The 22,060-nt window shown below is 40.7% G+C and overlaps 2 protein-coding genes across 5 annotated transcripts in view; one reads left to right on the top strand and one right to left on the bottom strand.

Moving 5' to 3' along the window:
- LOC109402216 (myosin heavy chain 95F) overlaps positions 1-22,060 on the top strand; it is a 123,982-nt gene that overhangs the window by 89,372 nt on the left and 12,550 nt on the right. Inside the window, exons 3-12 of one of the 2 annotated variants that reach the window (XM_062845283.1) lie at positions 8,378-8,451; positions 8,520-9,639; positions 9,702-9,866; positions 9,933-10,156; positions 16,607-16,804; positions 16,865-17,297; positions 17,651-18,113; positions 18,179-18,269; positions 18,706-18,845; positions 19,386-19,433. In XM_062845283.1, the coding sequence (XP_062701267.1) occupies positions 8,378-8,451; positions 8,520-9,639; positions 9,702-9,866; positions 9,933-10,156; positions 16,607-16,804; positions 16,865-17,297; positions 17,651-18,113; positions 18,179-18,269; positions 18,706-18,845; positions 19,386-19,433 (2,956 nt within the window). The remainder of the gene's footprint in view (positions 1-8,377; positions 8,452-8,519; positions 9,640-9,701; positions 9,867-9,932; positions 10,157-16,606; positions 16,805-16,864; positions 17,298-17,650; positions 18,114-18,178; positions 18,270-18,705; positions 18,846-19,385; positions 19,434-22,060) is intronic. The other variant, XM_062845284.1, reaches the window with a different exon arrangement.
- LOC109410016 (uncharacterized protein K02A2.6-like) lies at positions 10,651-16,600 on the bottom strand. 3 transcript variants are annotated; one of them, XR_009996170.1, is made up of 2 exons: positions 15,218-16,600; positions 10,651-11,283 (listed from the first exon to the last, which is right to left on the bottom strand). XR_009996170.1 is itself a non-coding variant. In XM_062845282.1 (2 exons), the coding sequence occupies exons 1-2, from the start codon at positions 15,106-15,108 to the stop codon at positions 11,219-11,221; spliced, it is 966 nt and encodes a 321-aa protein (XP_062701266.1). In that variant the 5' UTR covers positions 15,109-16,600; the 3' UTR covers positions 10,651-11,218. The 3 variants fall into 3 exon arrangements, 2 of the variants coding, with proteins under 2 accessions (XP_062701266.1, XP_062701264.1); XM_062845282.1 differs by having other exon boundaries at positions 14,208-16,600; XM_062845280.1 differs by having other exon boundaries at positions 10,651-15,129; positions 15,218-15,898.

The raw sequence follows: 22,060 nt of genomic DNA, 5'->3' as shown, positions 1-22,060 counted from the left end.
TCCATTTATCCTGGAATTTCTTCAGGAATTCCTTCTTGTATTCCTTCAGAAATTTCTCCAGGGTTTCCTCCAAGAATACCTTTAGGGATTTCTCTTGGAATTGCTTCAGGGTTTCCTCCTGCAATTCCTCCTAGGATTGCGCCAGGAATTTGTCCAGAAGTTCCTCCAGGCATCCCTCTAGGATTTCCTCCAGGAATTCTTCCAGCGATCTCTCCAAGAATTCTTCCAGAGATTCCGCCACGAAAATATCCAGAAATTACTAAAAGGATTCCTTCCGGAATTCCTCCAGAAATTCCACCAAGGATTTCTCCAGGAATTTCTCCAAAAACTCCTCTAGGAATTTCTCAAGGGATTTCTTCAGAAATTTCACTAGGAATTCTTCCAAGAATTCCTCTAGGAATTTCACTAGGAACTCCTCCGGAGATTCCTCTTAGAGTTCTTCTAGATTTTTTTTCAGGGATCCCCCCAAAAAAATCGGTTTTTATTTTTTCGCTGTCAATTTTTTGCTGTTCGCGAGTTCTATATTTTATCCCAATAATTATTGCAACTAACCTCAAAAGGGGATTTCGTAAAAAGTGTTTCCTGGATGGATTGCAGCCAGCCGTGCCTGCGACCGGCCGCGTTCAGCAGCGGTCTCGACTGTTTTTCTGTAGTTCGGCTGGTAAAAAATAGATTCCGCGGATGGTGCTTCCAACAGAAGGCTATTTCAAGTGGTTGGTAATTTGCGAGTGGTGAACAGATACTCATACGAAAAACTTAGCCTTTCTCGTTGAGATCGCGAGTGTTTGGTTACCAGAAGCTTTGAAGAAATTTGACTCTGGTGACGTCTTGCTGTAATAAATCGTCGATTCCTTTGCAAGTTGAGAGGACATCGTCCCTCGTTTTGGAAAAAGTGTATGGATCTATAAGAATATTCTTCAGGAGAAAATTTGAAAATAATCAACTGTCGAAAGTTCCTCAAGCATGCCATTGGACAACGAGTATTACACAACAGATTGGTGAGATTTTTTCAGTATATAAAGCATTGTCCAGTTAGAATCCGGACGCAAAGGATAATTTATTGTGACGCTCTCAATGATCATAATCATATTTTTTTACAGCAGTCTGATCATAAACAAGTCCTCTATTGATGGTGAAAATTTCATCGATTTTCTTGCTACGAGTAAAAAGTTATTTCAGATTGAAGACAAGTGAAGGAAAAAAATCTTGCACAAACACGCTGAAAATTAAGCGTGGTCAGGTACGACAGTCGCGAAAAATGTTAATGTCTCCATAACCATTATGTGTGATGTGCACAGATGTTGTTAACCATGCCATGAGGAAGTGCCCAAGGAAGATTGAAGTTTATGTTCATGGATAAATCTGCTTGGAATTCCAAGATTTGCCAGGAAGTTCGAGCTCTGGACATCGTTTTCTCACATCACGATTTTGACACCAAATGTGTACAAAGATGATAACCTCAAGATTCGCCTGCTGCTTTTCAAAAATGCACACAAGGGATCTGTAGAGGTTTGAGCTAATTTGGTGAGCTATCACGACAGCCTGAGATGTGTAGTGGTGTCATCACTGTTGGATAGTGTTTATTAACGAAAAAACACTCAAATTTCGCTTCTTTGGAATTCACTGAATAGCCCTTAATTTCGCAAGAAGAGAAATATTTGGCAAAGTTTCTTTGGAATCCTAATCAGATTGGTAAAGGGTCTCAGGATACTACAGAGATGACCTGATTGTTAAACAAATCCGCCGAAGGGGTTGATGTTAAAATTTACTACCATTGTGCAGATTTTTAAGGAAGTAATCACGGAAAAAATGAGAAAATGTATTAAAAATTAAATTAAATAATTTTAATGATATTTTTCCATGAAACTACAGTAAATTATCTTTGTTTTGAGGGCTTCACCGTTTCTGTTTGTTATTCCACCTCTGAGATATAAGTGATGATCTGCGTCCGGATTCTAACTGGACAATGCTTTACTATTTAACATTGAATCTGAATTACCATTGCAATCATATTCATATTTCAACTATGTATTCAATTGCGTACAATATGGAGCGTTTGGTACGGTATGTCCACGCATCCTTTCACCCCTGTAGATTCTAGAATTGCTTCGACACAAAATGTAGTAACATGTATAAGTCGAGGCATTTCCAGGAATCATCTCTGCGGTAAATACTGCGCAGTAGGCCTGGCCGCTTTGACACTTGTGTCATATTCCTAATATGCCACAAGCTTCAATATTGACAAGAAAAATAGTCGGGCGTAATCTAACCCGACTATTTTCCAGGATGCTTTCTTGTACTGGCTGCGTATGTATTAGATTAGATTAGATTAGATTAGATTAGATCAGGGATCCCCCCAAAAAAATCAGGAATGCCTCCGGGGATTTCTCTAGGGTTTCCTCCATTAATTCCTCCGGGGATTCCTTCAGAAATTCCTCTAGAATTCCAGGAATTCCTCGAAAGGTGTCTTCAGAAATTTCTCCATGGATTTTTCCAGGAATTATTTCAAAGATTCCTCCAGGAATTTTTGCAGAGATTGTTACAGGAATTTCTCCAAAGATTGTTCTAGATATACTTTTAGAAATTCCTCCAGGAATTTTGACAGGCTTACCTCCGTGGATTTCTCCAGGAATTCCTCTAGAGGTTGCTCCGGGAATTCTTCCAGGGATTGCTGCAAGAATCCCTCTAGTGATTCCTTTAAAAATTCCTTTTGATATTTTTTTAAACATTTGTACAGGGGTTCCTTTAGAAATTTCATAAATTCTTCTATCATATTTTTCAAGGGAGTACCCAAGAGTTTCTTGAAGATTACATGAAGACTTTTTTTATTACATAAAGGATTTCTAAAGGAAGTCCTCCAGTCAAGACATTCTTCGAAAAGCCGTTAGGAATTCTTTCACAAGTATCTCCAAGAAATATTTTAGGAGGTCATCCACGGATTTGTTCAGGTATCCATCCATGAATTCCTTCAAGAATATATCCTGCGAAGCAATTCCTTGCGATTTTTTACAGCAATATATCCCGAGTTTTTTTTTTCCAAGAAATCCTTCAATAAATTATCCATTGTTTCTCAAGAGCTGGTGTTAGAAATTATTCCAAAAAATATCAAGAGACTGTTTCAGAAATTCCACCGGAAATGCCTCAAGGGTTTTCTCCAACGATTGTTGTGTGACTTATTCTAGAATTCCTTCAGAAATATCACCAAGAATCTCCTCCCAAATTTTGTGTAGGAATTTCTCCAGAACATCTCTTAGAATTCCTCCAAGAAGTTGCCTAAACATTTTCCAGGGATTCCTTCAGGAATCCCTCCAGCACACAATGCACAGTGGGAAAAAATGGGGTAAAACGCGAATAAATTCCATATCTTTTCTCGGAGTGGAGGGATTTGGATGAATTTTTGACACAAACTGCAAAAATCCCTATACTTTCAGATAAGGGGGTATCATACGCCGTACGATGCTGCAAATGGATGTTTAGAGCTCGTTTTGCCCCGCTCTCTCTCATGTTTTTGGAAAATCCCTTATTCATTTCCAATTAAAGTGCAAAATAAATGGTGTATTCAACTCGTATTTGTGTAAAAACTTCCGTAGTATCGATTTGAGCTGGTTTGTTTCATCGAACGGCTTTAAATATTGAAATATTTCCAAATGACCCCGATATCCCCGATTCTTTGAAATTTTCACATGCATCTTTGCCCGGAGTGAAACGTTATCGGTAAGAGCAGTACCAGCCCTATATAAAATTGCCCGGAGTATCAATACAAGCTTTTTGGGCCATCGCGCAGCATTCAAAACTGAGACATAGCTGTTTTACCCCAATATCCCTTATTTATTTAAATATTTTTCACGTATTTCTGCTTGGATTGTAATATTTTCGATAAACTAGGACTTTCCGCGAGTGAAATTGCTCGGGGAATCGAATGGAAGTGGTTCAGGTTGCTGCACGAATATGCTGAACTAATATCTTGCTCGTTTTGCCCCAATTCCCTTATTTATTTCTAAGTTTTACACGTATTTCTGCTCGGTGTGCAACATGATCGATAAAGTTAAACTGTCCCAAAGTAAATGTTTCCACAGAATCGAATGAGAGTGATTTGGATTACTGCACAGTTCCCTGAACTGGAATACTGCCAATTTTACCCCAATTCCCCTAAAATCTTTGAATATTTAACTGATATTTCTACTAGTGTAACATGGTCGATAAAAACTGACTATCCTTAAGTAAAACTTACTCGGAGAATCGAATGAGAGTGGTTTGGATCACTGCACAGTTTCCCCTATTTATTTGTATATACCGGTCGTATTTCTGCTTGGATCGTAATGTTTTCGATATAGTAGGACTTTCCGAAAATGAAATTGCCCGGGGAATCTAATGGAGTTGTTCGCATCACCGCACGGTTCTCTGATCTAATATATCGCTTGTTTTACCCCGGATTCCCCCTATTTATTTGTAGCTTTCACACACATTTCTGCTCGGCGTACAATGCGAGTGATAACCCGAGCAAAGTCTGACAGCAAATTGAAAACAAATTTTGATGTTGTGATATTGCAAAATATGAGAACTCAGGTTGTTGTCGTTTTGGTCGTTTTAACGATTAAAACATCAAAAATGATACCAGAAAAATGTTTCCGTAACATCAAGTTGAAAACAATTCCTGCTATCAGTGATAGCAAATTGATAACTGTTGTTGCTATCAGTACGAAAAAATTGAAAAATCGTTATTGCATCTTGCATTGCTTTATATATTACCGGGCAAATGTTCAATCGTCTAAAATATTTGTTCACACGTCAAACACCAAGGAAAGTAGCAAGTAAACAAACCGATTATTCCATGCACCACCCAAACAGTGTAACCGACGCTCAAAATTTCTAGCAGCGAAACGAACCAATGTATGCTTAAACTGGTGGGAACATATTGTGGTGTGACAAAAAATTTCTGCAGGGGGTCGAATACGGTGCAAAAAAAGCAATAAATATAGGGATTTTTCGATTAATATGAAATCCTGAATGCCATAAGATAATTACACTAATGATATAATCTTAGAGTTATTATACAAGGTTGCCTAGAAATTTAAAAAGAATTTAAAAACTTATTTTTTATAATAGTTTGAAATGGCAGCAAAACGAAATCTAAATTTGAAATCAAATTTCAAGTCAAGACAGACTGATATCAAAATGTGATATCAATTTGCTGCTGAATACAAATCGAGTTTTCGATTTGCTACCATTTTGTTGTTAGACTCTGCTCGAGAAGTTGGACTATACTAAAGTAAAGTTACATAGAGAATAGAACGAGAGTGATTTGGATCGATCCATCGTCGCCTTGACCAATCGTATCAGTTTATCCGGGAATCCGTATTCGTGCATAATCTGCCATAGCTGTTCTCGATCGATTGTATCATACGCCGATTTGAAATCGATGAACAAATGATGTGTGGGCACGTTCTATTCGCGGAATTTCTGCAACACCTGGCGGATGGCGAACATCTGGTCCGTTGTAGCGCGTTCATCCATGAATCCAGCTCGCTCGTGAGAATATTCCCGTAATTATCTCGGCACATGTTGGCTTGTGGCACGAAGCCTCTGCGCGAGCGGTTCAGCTTCTTGTAGAACTTTCATGTGTCCTTAGCGCGGTACAGCTCTTCCATCGCTTCGCGATCTCGTTCTTCCTGCTGGCGCTTTTTCATTCGGAAGACTGATTTCTCCAACCATCTTCAAGTGTAGCTGCGCCAAGCTGGTCTTCCGTTGTTGGTAGGGCCACTGCTAACTGCTGCGCGTAGTCTTGAGCCACTTCTACGTTACGCAGCTGTTCGATGTTGAACCGCGGCGTTCGACTTCGATGCGTGGTGATAACTGTCGAAAGTTTTGAGCGCATGCATTCAGCGACTAAGTAGTAATCCGAATCTATATTCGCACTGTGCGGTATGTGCGGACATTGGTTATATTCGAGAAGAATTTACCGTCGATTAGAACGTGGTCGATTTGGTTTTCTGTGTGATGGACGAGTGATCTCCAGGTGGCTTTGTGGATATCTTTGCGGGGGATGACGGTGCTTCGGACTACCATACCACGGGAGGCTGCAAAGTTTACGCATCGCTGGCCGTTATCATTCGATACGGCGTGCAGGCTGTTTCGCCCGATTACCGGTCTGTACATTTCCTCCCTTCCTACCTGCGCGTTCATGTCGCCGATAACGATTTTCACGTCACGCGGCGAGCAACCATCGTATGTTTGCTCTAACTGCGCTTTTTTCTCGTCATCAGGTCACCCTTCGTGTATGTAGTGGACGTTGATGATGCTGTAGTTGAAGAAATGGCCCTTAACTCTCAACATGCACATCCTTGCGTTGATCGGCTGCCACCCGATCACACGTTGTCGCATCTTGCCCAACACTATAAATCCTGTTCCCAGTTCATTGGTGGTGCCACAGCTTTGGTAGAAGGTAGCCGCTTGATGCCCGCTTTTCCACACTTTCTGTTCAGTCAAACAAAGTTCCTGCAACGCCAAGATTTCGAAGTTGCGGGGATGTAGTTCGACGTAAATTACTTTGCCGATTGTATCGAGTTGTATTTTCTTCTATGTTATTCGCAATGGGGATTTTTACTGGTGGCTTATTGGGCCTACACCAACACTCCTGTCTCGCCTGAGGGCCATCGTGCCAGTTCTGTTTAACGTCCCAACTAACACTGGTAAGACCACGCTGATGGGGCTACCACCTTGGATCTAGCTGGGCGTGGTGTAGCGTTTCTTACTCAGCCGCTGGATGCCAGAACAGACGTTGTTTGAGCCGCATCATCTTGGTGAACAGACGCTCGGGTCGTACCTCCTCAATCTAGCTGAAGTCAGAAGGACAACAGTGCCCAGGCTGCACTACCAGCTATGCACACAACTCTTAGCTGGCGGTCTTTGTCATCTCTTGACCCGTGGAAGCATGTAGTAGGAACTTGTGAGGATCAGAGCTATGTTGGACGCTCTCCTTATCGACTCACCGTTTTGCAGCCCAAGAAAGCATGGACAGATTCTAAATAACTTGCAGGATATAATCATATAACACAAATGTCGTAGCCAGAAACTTTCTGGTGGGGGGTCGTACACAAATTACGTCACGCTTTTAGGGGGGACGGGGGGTTTGGCAGAACGTGACGACCCATACAAAAAATCTAGTGGTCTCATACAAAAAGTGTGACATAGGGGGGAGGGGGGGTTGAAAAAGGTCGATTTTTGCGTGACATAATTTGTGTATCACCCCTGGACTAAAACAAATTTTTAACAAAATTTCGAATTGCTATGCATGTTTTCAAATCTACTTTCAGAAACTTAGGTAAAAACTGACATGACCTCAAAAACGTTGCACAATGGAAATGAAATAAAATATAATCGCTTAGGCTTATAACTGGTGCACTCCCCCTTGTTGCAATTGTACTCCACTGCTCTAGCGGTGTGCCCGGGGCGTATGCGATTGTGTCCGAGAAGGGTGTCACAATATTTTTTGCAATGCTCGGTGGCACAGAACGCGAGAATGAACATCAACAATGGCACCACTAGCATACAACCTACCTAGCAAAACGAAATCTACGTGAGTCAATAATGCAAAAGAACTATTTCTAAAAATATGGTTCCACTTCTTTGGCCCGCGGTGGCATTGCCAAATGCCGGTGAAGCGGAATTTTGAGCATGTTTTCCCAGCATACTAAGTATAAGGCATGTCACATGGTGCAATGTGCTAGCGTGATTTCAGTACGCGATGTGTGTAGGTGCAATTTGTTTCGATGGGGTTGTGAAACATAAGTAGAGATCGAGAATGAATTAAGATGTGATTAGCGGTCCATACGTCCAATTAGTAGACAATTGCGGATATTGCAACAGTTGAACAACAACAAATATTTATTTCATTTAGGTATACAGCGTGCTCAACGATGACTAACGCAGTTCATTTGTTGGTTCACATTTTGCCTTTATCAAGAGCAATCGATGGCACTAGGAGAAATGTTATCGCTTCCATATGGACGGAACCACTTGAAATGTGTCGAGTGATTAGTGGGAATTGCAAGCTCCAGATGTTTATCTATTTCTCAAGTTCATAGAAGAACTGTACTTATCAGCGATTATCAATTATGTGATTTTTTTTCCTGGTGTTGTACATCATTTAAAACAGTGCAAAATATCCGCACAGTATTTTGTTCCATACAGGAAATTTGAAAAGTTTTGAAACGTATTTAGGAAAACAATAGAAATAAACAAATACCCGTAAGCAAAAACAAAAATTAGTAATTAGTTGCTAACGTAGTGAGGTTTATAATACGGAAATTGTTATAAGATTGTGAAAATTGTGATAAAAAAGTATAATATTTCTTCATACATTTTTTGTATATTTCAGGTGAATTAATGTTCCTTAATGAAGCTACTCTGCTAGATAACATCAAAAACCGATATTATAAGGACAAAATCTATGTAAGTAGTCTGCAATCAAACACAAAATTGAATCAAACGAATAACACTATTATCCTTACCCTTATCAGACTTACGTAGCCAACATCCTCATAGCAGTCAATCCGTACAAGGAGATCCGGGATCTGTACTCCAAGAACACGATCAAGCGGTACAATGGCAGATCGCTCGGTGAGTTGCCACCGCACGTGTACGCCATCGCCGACAAAGCGATCCGTGACATGCGCGTCCTCAAGGTGTCCCAGTCAATCATCGTTTCCGGTGAATCGGGCGCGGGGAAAACCGAGAGTACCAAGTATCTGCTGAAGTACCTGTGTGATGCCGCGGCGACGGCGGGACCGATCGAGCAGAAGATTCTGGATGCCAATCCGATTCTGGAGGCGTTCGGTAATGCGAAAACCACGAGGAACAATAACAGTTCTCGGTTCGGGAAGTTTATCGAGGTGCATTATGATAGCAAGTGTCAGGTGGTGGGAGGTTACATTTCCCATTATTTGCTGGAGAAGAGTAGGATCTGTACGCAGAGCCCGGAGGAACGAAATTACCATGTGTTTTACTTGCTGTGTGCGGGAGCGCCGCAGCAGTTGAGGGACAAGCTGAAGATCGGGAAACCCGATGACTATAGGTATTTGTCAGGGTGTACGCAGTATTTCTCCACAGCCAATACGGATAGGAAAATTCCGAATTCGCAGAAGTCGCGGGATCACATGACGAAGGGATCGTTGAAGGATCCGATCTTGGATGACTACAATGATTTCCAGGACCTAGATCAAGCGTTGACGCGATTGGGGCTTTCCGAGACCCAGAAGTTCGAGATTTATGGATTAGTCGCGGCGGTTCTACATCTAGGTAACATTCACTTCGAGGACAATCCGGAGGATGCCAAAGGAGGTTGCCGAGTTTCGCAAAACTCGGAGAAGGCGTTGGCGATTACGGCAAATTTGATCGGGCTGGATTCGTTCGAACTGCGACAAGCTCTGGTTTCCAGGGTGATGCAGAGCAAAGGTGGTGGCATCAAGGGTACGGTCATCATGGTACCTCTGAAGATCTACGAGGCCAATAACGCCAGAGATGCTTTGGCGAAGGCTCTGTACTCGCGGCTGTTCGATCACATCGTGTCGTTGATCAATCAGAACATTCCCTTCCAAGCTTCGAGCTACTATATTGGCGTCCTGGATATTGCTGGATTCGGTAAGTTTGTGGGGTAATATCGTACATCAGAGTTATATTTGACGGAGGTGTTCCAATTGCAGAGTACTTCACGGTGAATTCGTTTGAACAGTTCTGCATCAACTATTGCAACGAGAAGCTGCAGAAATTCTTCAATGACAACATTTTGGCGGCTGAACAGGAACTCTACAAACGGGAAGGTCTCAACGTGCCGGAAATCAAGTTCACCGATAACCAGGACATAATCGGTAACTAACCTTCTCGCGCAACTACTCATCATGAATACTGAACGTCAATTTCTTCTTCTTCCGTAGAATTGATCGAATCCAAGGCGAACGGCATTTTCAACATCCTGGACGAAGAGTCCAAACTGCCGAAGCCTTCGTACGCGCACTTCACGTCCGAGGTGCACAGCGCATGGCAGGGGCACTTCAGGTTATCGCTGCCACGTGCTTCGCGCCTGAAAGCCCATCGAGTGCTGCGCGACGACGAAGGGTTCCTGGTGCGCCACTTCGCCGGGGCCGTTTGCTACAATACGGTAAGTTATGAACACCAAACATGTGATGATTGTTTTAGGCGAAGATGAAAGTAGACTTCTGTTGGAAACAGAGTGTTGACAACCAAAAAGCCGATACACCACAGGCATTTCTATTAAATTGCTGTCCGCGTTTTAGAAATTCCATAGCTTATGGGATTGTTGGACGAATATCTTAAGCGTATTTATTCTCACGTTTAGTCCAAACAATCGCAATTACAATGATCGATTTTAAGCTTCCTTCCAGAAGCTTGGAAAGCATTCTTCCATAAGCTTGGGAAGCGTCCTTCCAGAAGCTTGGAAAGCTTCCTTCCAGCAGCTTGGAAAGCTTCCTTCCAGAAGCATGGAAAGCTTCCTTCCAGAAGCATGGAAAGCTTCCTTCCAGAAGCATAGAAAGCTTCCTTCCAGAAGCATGGAAAGCTTCCTTCCAGAAGCATGGAAAGCTTCCTTCCAGAAGCATGTAAAAAGATCTTCTTTCAATAAAAGTACTATTGAGGTTCACGTTCTGGATACAACTGATTTAGTTTATTTCAGGCTGTCAACAGCAAACTTCATCGGGCGCAATGTGTATAAAAGATGCTATCAGGTAAGGTATAATATATCTCTCATTTGTGTGTGATCGGGGATAGGAAAGTTAACACACTGAATACAATACAATTCCTTCCCTTTTTAGTTAGTAATCATCACTTAACTAGAACTTACAAAGAATTCAACTTGTCCTTACAAATGTATTTTTACTTGAATTCGCTTAATCAATCGTAATATTCGATGGCACTTGAAATTCACACTGATGTAGCTTAATAGTACAGGAAATCTTCATGCTCTGCTCTCTTCTTCTTCCTAGTCGATTTTCGAGCTCCAACTGGTTGGTAATTCGATGCGTTTTTGGTTTCCACGATCTCTTGCAATGCCTCTGGATGGAGTTCACTCCTAGCTGGTGGGGGTTCATTCGACAACTCGAAACCATCGAATGGTTCTTCATCATCCGACGCAGTATATCGCCTTTTCTCTCCCCGTCTATTCGTGATACTGTCACCGACCTGGAACGTGACATTTCGTCTCCTTTCAGTCTTCTTGATGAGCTTTATCTGCCCCCTGTGGGCCGTGAGAAGATGTGCTCCGATGGCAATCTGTAAAACATTCGTAGAGATTTTTTTAGTGAACGTAGCTTCTACCCATCTCTGGGTTTGTGATACATTAGGGTTCCTATAGTAAACCTTGTCTCCTGGTGAAAGCTTTTCAAAAGGATCACCCCTAATATGTTTGGACTGATTCCAAATCATATTTTCTACAGGGGGATATGCTAAATTGCTTTTAAATGATTTATTTGGGTTTAAAAGATCCAGTAAGGTTTTGGGTTTATACCCCAAAACTTTTTCTGATGGCGAATCACCAGTTCCGAGACAAGTGTTTCTATAGTTAAAAAGAAAGTAGTTAATCTTGTCCTGAAGATTCAAAGAAAACATTTGAGGATCCACAAGAAACTTTTTCAAAATTTCTTTCGTTACCCTAACCATCCTTTCTGCCTGTCCATTACTTTGTGGATGGTAGGGTGGACTTTTTATTACTTGTATCCCTTGTTTTCTTAAAAATGTATCAAAAGAAGTTGAATTGAACGGTGGACCGTTGTCCGTAACTACGACATCTGGAAGACCATACCTTGCAAATAATCCAGCAAATTTCCTCAAAACTTGCTCAGCATTAGTTCCTGTATCCATCAACTCAATTTCCAGCCACTTTGAACAACTGTCTACAATCAGTAATAAAACATGCCCTTTAAAATAAAAAAAATCAGCGTGAATCCTACTGAAAGGTTTCAAAGTCGGTATCCACTTGTTCGTTTCCTTACTTCCTGAAACATTTGTCATCTTTAAGCATGTATCGCAACTATTCACAAAATCCTCAACGTCTCTGTTAATGCCAAACCAATAAACATACTTTCTAGCAAGCTGCTTCATTTTAATGATACCGTTATGATTGGCGTGAAGCAGTTTCAATACTTTACTTTGCATCGTAGCAGGTATCACCACTCTATCCTGAAACAATAGACATCCTTGCACTTCTTCCAAATCTTGACTTTGAGCATACACATTTTTGAAACATCTTTGAATTCTATTAGGCCAACCATTCTTAATGAACGAAAGTATTTGTTGTAAAAATGCATCCTGTTTTGTCTCTTGGGCTACTTGCGAATAATCCAATGGAAAATTGTCGAATAAATTCAATGACTTTACATAATCACATGCGGTATCCAACACCATTTCGTTTTTCAACGGAAAACGGGAACAAAAATCCGCATTCCCTTGTCTTTCAGCAGGTCTGTATAAAATATCATAATCATATATGGCCAAATCCATTATGTACCTTTGAATTCTCGTAACAAATATTGAATTCCGTCCAGGTTTGCCCAGAATCCCCAACAATGGCTTATGGTCTGTGTATATAGTGAACTTTTGGCCGTATAGAAATTTATGAAATTTTTTTACTGTAGACACTACTGCCAGCGCCTCTAAATGTAAGATAGGATAAGTTTTTTGCGCATTATTCAAAGAAAAAGAAGTAAACCAAATGGGTTTCTCGTTTCCGTTCACTACATGAGAAATTACCCCTCCTAAACCGTATGATGACGCATCAGTGCTTACAACAATAGGTTTTTTCGGGTCATAGAACGTAAGTATGTTAGCTGATAACAATTTTGTTTTCGATTCTTCGAATGATTTGTCACAAACCGAGTCCCACTCAAATCTGACATTTTTCTTCAGCAGACCATATAATGGATTTAAAGTCATGGACAGATTGGGAAGGAATTTATTATAATAATTAAGTAGACCTAAGTAGGCTTTTAGTTCATTTACGTTTTCTGGTCTCTTTGCTGCCTGTATTGTCGAAACTTTTTCCGGGTTTGGAAGAAGACCCTTGTCTGTAATTATGTGCCCTAAATAAGGCAACTTATTAACGAAAAACACACATTTATTAAAGTTAATCTTAATATTAGCTTGTGACAAACGCTCCAAAACAATTTCCAATTTTCTCAAGCACTCTTCAGGACTCTTTCCTGCAATTAGCACATCGTCAAGGTAACAATATACAAACTCAATTCCTTTCAAAACATCGTCCATTATTTGTTGAAATATCGCTGCACTCGAGGAAGCACCTTGAGGTAATCTATTGTATGTGAACAACCCTTTTATTGTATTAATAACAACAAATTTTCTTGAATTTTCAGAAAGTTTGAGCTGTGTGTATGCAGTAGTCAAATCTAATGAGCAAAAACAGGTGCATCCCGCCAAAGAGGAAAATAAATCCTGTGCTGTAGGCAGAGGATACGTGTTCGGTATCAATACTTTGTTCAACGATACTTTGCAGTCAATTACAAGCCTAATTTCGTCATTTTTCTTCGGAACGACCACTACAGGCGAAGCCCATAAACTAGTTTTGATGGGAGTTATAATGCCACCGTTCTCTAATTCCTGTAAATGTTTCACCACCTTATCTCGTAACCGATAAGGTACGTTGTAAGCTTTTTTAAAAATAGGGCTATCTTTCTTGAGCACCAAATCGGCTTCATAACCTAGGATTGGACGCGAAAAATCTCGGTTAAAAACATCATCGTATCTATTTCTCAAATCATTCACCATTTTGTCTTTATCGTTGGTCAAAGCCAAATTGTTCACACACAATGCTTTCGAGAAAATTTGTCTCCAGCCATCACAAAAAACATCCAACCAATCTCTACCAATCAATGGAACAAATTTATGATCAGTATTGATAATTACAAGCTCCAGTTTAACTTTCTTTGAATTTAACCACACATTAACCATAATTGACCCAAAAACCTCCAAAGTTGATCCATTTACAACCACTAACTTTTTCATATTTCTTTTCAATGTTGTTTTACTGAATTTGCTCAAATAGTCAGGTCTGCTTATCACCGAAACTGAGGAACCACTGTCAATTTCCATTTGAATGGATTTCCCGTCAATGCAAACATCCAACAGACAAGGTTCACTAATCCTACTAATTGATTTAATCATCATACAAGGATAGTAATCACCTGAATCTGCGTCGCTATCGTAGTCCTTCCTCAGCCGCTTGAAATAGTCATGGAGATTATCCTCATTTTCCGCCTCTAAAAATTTCACCGGATTTCCTGTCGCATTTTTCGATTTATTCAGAAATTTATAACAATTCTTTTGGATATGTCCCCTAATATTGCAATAATGGCAAATGAAATTAGAATAGCGTCCCTTGGTTTGCGATCGGGACCGAGACCTATAGTTCGTATAAGACTTCTGTAAACGCCTATTATCATAGCTTCTTTCGTGACGATTCCTCTCTCTTCCTCTTTCCGCACCAACTCTTTCTCGGTAACCTCTTGTTTCAATCCTATCACCTTTCCAACCAAGCCTTTCTTTAACTGAATGCACCTCGCTAGTTCTATTGATCGCCTGGGAACTATTCGCTGCTACCTCTTTTGTCTTCAGAATCCGTTCCGCCACCTTTAGGGTCAAATTTTCTTCATCCAACAACCTTTGTTGTAAGTTTTTATCGTATACACCATATACTAGCTGATCCCTAATCGCGGAATCCCTAAACTCACCAAAATCACAGGTCTCGGCCAGTAACTTGACGTCAAGTAAAAAATTTTCATTACTTTCACTCGGTCCCTGAACGCGGCATCGAAATTTAAAACGCATCACAATGTCTGATTCTACCTTATCGTACCTCTCTTTGAGTTTCTTTATAATGTCGGCATATGATACAGTTTTAAGGTCCGTAGCAGGATACAGACGCTTTAGTTCATGGAATACCGTAACCCCACACAAGCTCAAAAAGATGTCCTTTTTCTTAACTTCCTGGATGTCATTGCTTGAAAAAATGTATTCCATTTGTTCAACATAATGGGAAAACGATGTACCCTGTACATACGGGTCAATGGTACCGATAAGTCCCATTATCACAACTTAGGCACGACACTTGAAATGTAAAAGAAATATAATTCAAACACAACCGCGATGGCAATGTTGTAGCCCACAAACAAAAGAACCAAAAAAAATCACGTACCTGTTCGCACACCAGCAATGATCTCGCCAAGTAGCACCAGTCCGATTCCGTTTCCTCAACGTCACCACCGGCAAGTCTAGCTAATCCAAGAGCGAATCCCAAAAAGCCACCGAATCCAGCAACAGCCACCTCTAAACGATCTCCAGTCACAGCAACTTCCAACTGCCCAGCAACAGCAACAACTTCCAATTCCGCAACAACAGCAACCACTTCTTATTATGCCTCGAATTACTCGTCGACGGCCTATACCAGGGAAAGCTTTCAACCTGGGAACACAATCTTCCTTGCCTGAGCTGCTCAAAAGCACTTCCGCTCAATCCTCCTGGTAGCGTCACTTGAGACCGGCAAAGGAAACCTCCAGAATTGGCCGAAATCTGCCCAATTGAACGCCTTGCACAGCTTCTCCAGAACCACTTCACTTTTGCACGCAAACTTAACTTTCACTTTTAACCTCGTCGTCAGCTAAAAAGATCTTCTTTCAATAAAAGTACTATTGAGGTTCACGTTCTGGATACAACTGATTTAGTTTATTTCAGGCTGTCAACAGCAAACTTCATCGGGCGCAATGTGTATAAAAGATGCTATCAGGTAAGGTATAATATATCTCTCATTTGTGTGTGATCGGGGATAGGAAAGTTAACACACTGAATACAATACAGCATGGAAAGCTTCCTTCCAGAAGCATGGAAAGCTTCCTTCCAGAAGCATGGAAAGCTTCCTTCCAGAAGCATGGAAAGCTTCCTTCCAGAAGCATGGAAAACTTCCTTCCAGAAGCATGGAAAGCTTCCTTCCAGAAGCTTGGAAAGCTTCCTTCCAGAAGCTCGGAAAGCTTCCTTCCAGAAGCTTGGAAAGCTTCCTTCCAGAAGCTCGGAAAGCTTCCTTCCAGAAGCTTGAAAAGCTTCCTTCCAGAAGCTTGGAAAGCTTTCTTCCAGAAGCTTGGAAAGATTCCTTTCAGAAGCTTGGAAAGCTTCCTTCCAGAAGCTTGGAAAGCTTCCTTCCGGAAGCTTGGAAAGCTTCCTTCCGGAAGCTTGGAAAGCTTCCTTCCAGAAGCTGGGAATGCTTGTTGTCATCGACGCTCGCTAGGGGAAGGTCACCAAAGGGGAACGTCACTAATTTTTGTTCACACCCTACATTGGGAAATTTCAAGGCGTGCTAGTCTCAAAAAGATTCAGGAAAGTTTCATGAACATTTCAGGGAGTCTAATGAGGATTCAGGAGGTTTACGAGGGTTTCCGATGATATTTAGTGATTATAGGTTTATGATGATATTTAGTGTATGGATGATGCAAATGATATGGTTTCTTGGGATAGCAATGATAGTAGAATCTCAAATAATTATTAAGGTATGAGCCGACAGTTATTTCATATATTTTAATCGTCTCGATTGCAGAACCAATTCATCGAGAAGAACAACGATGCTTTGCATGCCTCTCTCGAGGGACTGGTGCAGGAGTCGGAGAATTTCCTTCTGAAGCGGTTGTTCGTCAATGGCAAAGCTCCCTCCACCAAGGGCAAGTTGGCTTTCATTTCCGTTGGATCGAAATTCAAAACTCAACTGGGAGAGCTGATGGACAAACTGGAGAAGAACGTGAGTTTTGTTAGGTTTTGCTAACATCTGTCATTAACAACAAGGATCACGTACTTCCAGGGCACAAATTTCATCCGCTGTATCAAACCGAACAGCCGCATGGTGGACCACGAGTTCGAGGGAGGTCTGGCGTTGGCACAGCTCAAGTGTTCCGGCACCACGTCGGTGCTGGAGCTGATGGAGTACGGCTACCCATCGCGAGTGCCGTTCAACGAGCTGTACAACATGTACAAGTCGTATCTGCCGCCGGAGCTGGCCAAGCTCAATCCGCGTACCTTCTGCGAGGCGATGCTGCACTCGCTCAAGCTGAACAACAATGATTTCAAATTCGGCATTACCAAGGTGTTCTTCCGGCCGGGCAAGTTTGTCGAGTTCGATCGGATCATGAAATCGGATCCGGAGAACCTGCGGGCGATCATTGCCAACGTCAAGAAGTGGCTCGTCCGTTCCCGATGGATCAAATCGGTCTTCTGTGCAATCTGTGTGATTAAATGTGAGTATGGAAATCAATTCATTCAATTCTATTCAACTTTTCAAGAAGTGTTTTGTTAAAATTACAATTTGGGCTTCTTTAGAGCATCAAGTTACTGAAATAAGCTTTATGAACTTGAAGGTTCTGATCAAGTTCATAGGGGCTTCTTACGCAGCTTAAAAGCTGCTTAAGATGCTTTTTAGAACTTTATGGAGTCTGAAGTTGTTCTTGAGCATACTTTAGCTTTTAAACAGATTGAAATTTACGTTTGAAGCTTTATCTGAGCTTTATAGGACTTGAAAGTATGTTTTGCCATGGGAAGCGGAACTTTTTTTTACTGGAGGCACAAGTTTGACGCTATCCCACCATTTCAGTGAAAAACCGCATCATTTACCGCAACAAGTGCGTACTGGTGATGCAGAAAACGGTCCGCGGCTATCTGGCCCGGAAACAGCACCAACCACGCATCAAGGGCATCATCAAGATCAACGCAATCAAGTCAAACCTGAGCAAGATGCACGAAATTGCGAACCAGCTAAAGTCCGAGCGGGAAAACATGCTCAAGCAGGTGACCGACGTTCAACGGACGATCGAAGCGGCCGTAACGAGGATCAAGGGCGATCCCAAGATATCCGCTGCGCAAATAGACGGTCTCTATGGGGACATCATGAACAAACTGGACAATCAGATGAAGACGATCCATCTGAAGCTGCAGGAACAGCGAAACGCCGAAGAACAGGAGCGACTGCGGAAGATCCAAGCCGCTTTGGAGGCGGAACGGAAAGCCAAAGAAGAAGAGGAACGGAGGCTACGGGAAGAGGAGGAGAACCGAAAGAAGTATGTAGTTTGGAATTGCTTTCGAAATGTTACTAGAGTGAACGATTTTTTTTCGGAATTTTCAGGAAAGCCGAAATGGAAGCTAGGCGTAAAGAGGAGGAAGCTCGCCGTTTAAGACAAGAGGAGGAAGACCGGAAAGCAGCCCTGGCATTACAGGTAACTTTACGAATGTGTATACATTTTTTTTTTTTATTTTACATTCTGCAGATTCTCTATTAACTGATTGCTTCAAAACCATGATAAAACATAAAATCTAACATAGCTAATACCATTACAGGTTTTGTCAAGAATTTAGACATAAATATATAGAATTTTGTTTTATGAAGGTTTTGAAACAGTTTTAGAGCAAACTTCTGTCCAATGAAACCGTAATAAAACTTAATTATGACCAGCTCAGGTACCATTTTGAAGTCAAATTAATCAAACTTGTCTTTAAAACTATCATACAATGAAATGAGCTAACTTTATGATGGTTCTCAGAACCTCTTCAAAACCAATTAGACTTCCAATTGCTACTTGTGGGAGTTGTGCAATTTTGCAATTTTGAGTAGGCATATTATATGAGTATCAACAAAATGTCTTACCTCCATAGGCCCAGCTGGAAAAAGAAGCCCAAGAAGACATCCAGTACCGGCAACAGTTGGAACAGGAACGACGCGATCACGAACTGGCGCTCCGGCTGGCTCAGGAGTCTAACGGACAGGTCGAGGACAGCCCACCTTTGCTGAGAAAGTATGAAACATTTTCCCCTTTCCTTAGCTTTCCATCTTCACCTTTTACTGACTATTGCTGTCAAGATTTCCGGAATCTGACCTCTTTTCCAACATACAGGGTTGAAGTAATTTTAAGATTTGTACAAAGAACGCGCTGAACTTTTCGTCGATTTGTCGTTGGTTGCTGAAGTTACATTGTTTTGGACTTTTCCTGATAAAATTGTTTGCCACACTTTTAGATTGTAAATAGTGAAAAATTCGAACCACTCATCACATTTGTTGTGAATTTTACACTTTTCATTTGTCAGTCAAAATCCAAAATTACACACACCCTGTATATACTACCCTAAATATCCTAAACTCCTTTCTATTTAGCCACACGGATCTTTCATTTTATCGTATCCCGGTCCTTTACTTTTTCGTCAAACTTCCAACTTCAAAAACTATTCTACCCCTGAACTTCTGATCTTTGAAAGCTACCTACTAAATTAATCAATGAAGAAAGTTACCATTACAACACGATTACAATTTTGTCATCCCACATTGGATCATTTCACAGCGGTACGCCAGAAGTTACGCCTTTGGGTAATCCCAACAGACTGATCAGGTACTTGTCGATTTATAGAGAAAACATTAGTTTATGTACTGAAAGTAGATTACCCCCTCATTTTACCATTTGTACTCACCTGTTCTCTGTCCTTCTCCATATGTATGTGCTTCTGCCACGCTAGTTGTACATTATTATTTTTTTAATTTGTCTTGTTGCGTTTGTCTTGTTTTGTAGTTTCGTCCTATCAAACATGCATTTTCACGTTTATCTTTTTTCCTTATGTAAGGCCGTAACAAATCTCACCTTCTTCCATTCATCTATGCTACTGCTTTAAACAACAAGCTGCAGCACTATATCGTTTTCAGCATGAGTCGTACATTTAGGTACCTAACGAGGCTTGTTGAATCAGAACTAGTTTTGCAGCGAGTTGGGGAAGTGGAACCATCTCGGCAGGGCTCCTATTTTGGGCACTTTTCTGCTATTAACACAGCCAAATTTGAACCAATTGACACAATTTTTTGGCAAGCGGTGAGATACGTATCTAGCAGTGTACAAAGTTTAAAGTCAATTGGTTTGGAATTGATTAAGTTAAAGCGAAGAGTGCCCAAAATACCGGCCACTGCCCAAGTGGCACGCTACCCTACTAATAGAATGTAAAGCAACTCATTTGAGTAGCCAGTAGCACATTGTTCGTTCATAATCAGTACAACTATTTTTCATTGTGCAACTCATTTCACCAGTGCGAAAAAGTAGGTTATTATGATACTGAAATGCGTTGTATAAAATAAGAGTTATGATGCTGGATTGCTTAAAAATAGTTGAAATCATTTTCAGACAATTTGACAGATTCGTGTTTCCTTAGAAATTTTCTGAGAAAATCTGTTTTTACTTATGTTGAAATCAGGAAACAAAATATTGCGAATAGCTCGAAATTGGAACAGTTACATCTATAACTGGGCATCTGTTTTGAATCCACTTAAATCGGAAGAAGTACGGAATTTCTGATACAAGTGTGTGTTGTTAGACGTGGTTTTCGAGTTTTTTACAACAGTCGAATGGTGTGAAAAACTCGGACACCACTTTTGGGGCTTTATAAGGAAATATCTCACGAAAAATACGGGTGCTCCGGCAGAAATAGGACAGTATTTCGACACAAGGAAATTTTTTAGGGGATTTTCTGAAGAAAGTACTGAAAGTTTCCGGAAGTAACCACCTTCCTGGTGGTATTCTTAAAAATAACCCTAATTGCTTAGACTTAGGGAGAATTAAAAAAAAACTGAATGATATTTTTTTCTGTGGAGAAATTTTTGTCAAAATTTAGGAAGAATGTTTAGAGTAGTGTGATTGTTGTGACAAATTCTGCTGGGGATGTTTTAAGCAAAATCCATAAAAAAAGCTTTTAAAACAATCACTATTAAAAGCCTCTTAGAGACAATTTTGAGATTTTTGTTAAAATTAATTACATACATTGGAAATTAGTTGAAGGTCACTCTAAACATGTGAAAGAGATAACAACTCAAAAATAATAGAAAATATTAAAAAAAATGCACGTGAGTCCTTGAATTACCAGAATTTAACAGTCCTTTATAGGTTAGTACGCAATTAGATACGTAAAGCTTGTTTGTTTCCCTAACATCAAGTGTAGTCTCGGGTGGGCAAAGTCCGATTCTTTAACTATCAGCAAGGCAGAATAAATGCAATTTTAGAAACTGTCACCAATAACAAGGACTTTGTACTATGAATCCTTATTACTAAAATACATTACCCCAACTTGACAAACCGGATGTCACTAGGGTTCGGTTTGGTAGATCTTGATCCGTAACACAACACAAAAAGGCGATCTACCTACGTTACGGGCTCCGTTAAAGATCGAGCATATTTTAAACCCCCTCAACCATTCATCCATCAGCACGGGTCGCCTGACACCTTGGATTTTGGTTCCCTGTTAAGTGGATTTTTAGCCCCGGAAAAGGTGGTCCGTAGTGTTATTCTTAGCCAGTTGAGACAACCGCTACCGACACTACACAGCTATCTAGGCTGATCGGGAGAAGAAGTTAACATTGATGGTTAACTTCTAAACGAGCCCGTTTAGCCACCGTTCCGTTTGGTCCAGGATGTTTTTGTTGGAAAGAATCCAAGGAGAAATTCCAGAAGAAATCTCGGGAAAAATCCTGGGATACATTACAGAAGGGATACCGAAAAAATCTGGGAAGAGTTTCAGGAAGATTTCTGGGAGGAATCCCTGAAGAGATTCCCGAAAGAATCTAGCAGGAGTCCCAATAGAAATCTTGGAAGGATTCCCGGTAGTATTACATGAAGTAATCCCTGAAATAATCTCAACAAGAGTCAAATAGACTAGAAGAAGTTCTTAGAATTAACATAAAACCAAAATAACAGGTATTAGGTTTTTAAAAGGTTCTTGAAACCTCTTCAATTAGTCTTGAAGTCAAAAAAATGTTACTTGGAAAAGTACTACTCTATTAAGAGTATCCAGGAGAAACCCAGGAAGAAATCCAAAAGGAAACCTAGGAAGGCATCCCGAGAATTCTTCATGCAAGATTCTGGAGAAATCACTAAATGAATTCTCTTAAAGTATATCGGGAGACACCCCTTAAAGACTTCTGAGTTAAATCCCTATACACGCTTAAAGTGCTATACACATCGCATTTGTAACAGTTAGTCAC

This window comes from Aedes albopictus, chromosome 1 (genome assembly GCF_035046485.1).
Source record: "Aedes albopictus strain Foshan chromosome 1, AalbF5, whole genome shotgun sequence".
Classification (NCBI taxonomy): domain Eukaryota; kingdom Metazoa; phylum Arthropoda; class Insecta; order Diptera; family Culicidae; genus Aedes; species Aedes albopictus.
Note: the sequence above shows the minus strand (reverse complement) of the source record. Positions and strands in the feature narration are given on the sequence as shown.

Excerpts from the sequence above, each read along its gene's own strand:
- LOC109410016 (XM_062845280.1), bottom strand. The coding sequence starts at position 15,108 with ATGGGACTTATCGGTACCATTGACCCGTATGTACAGGGTACATCGTTT.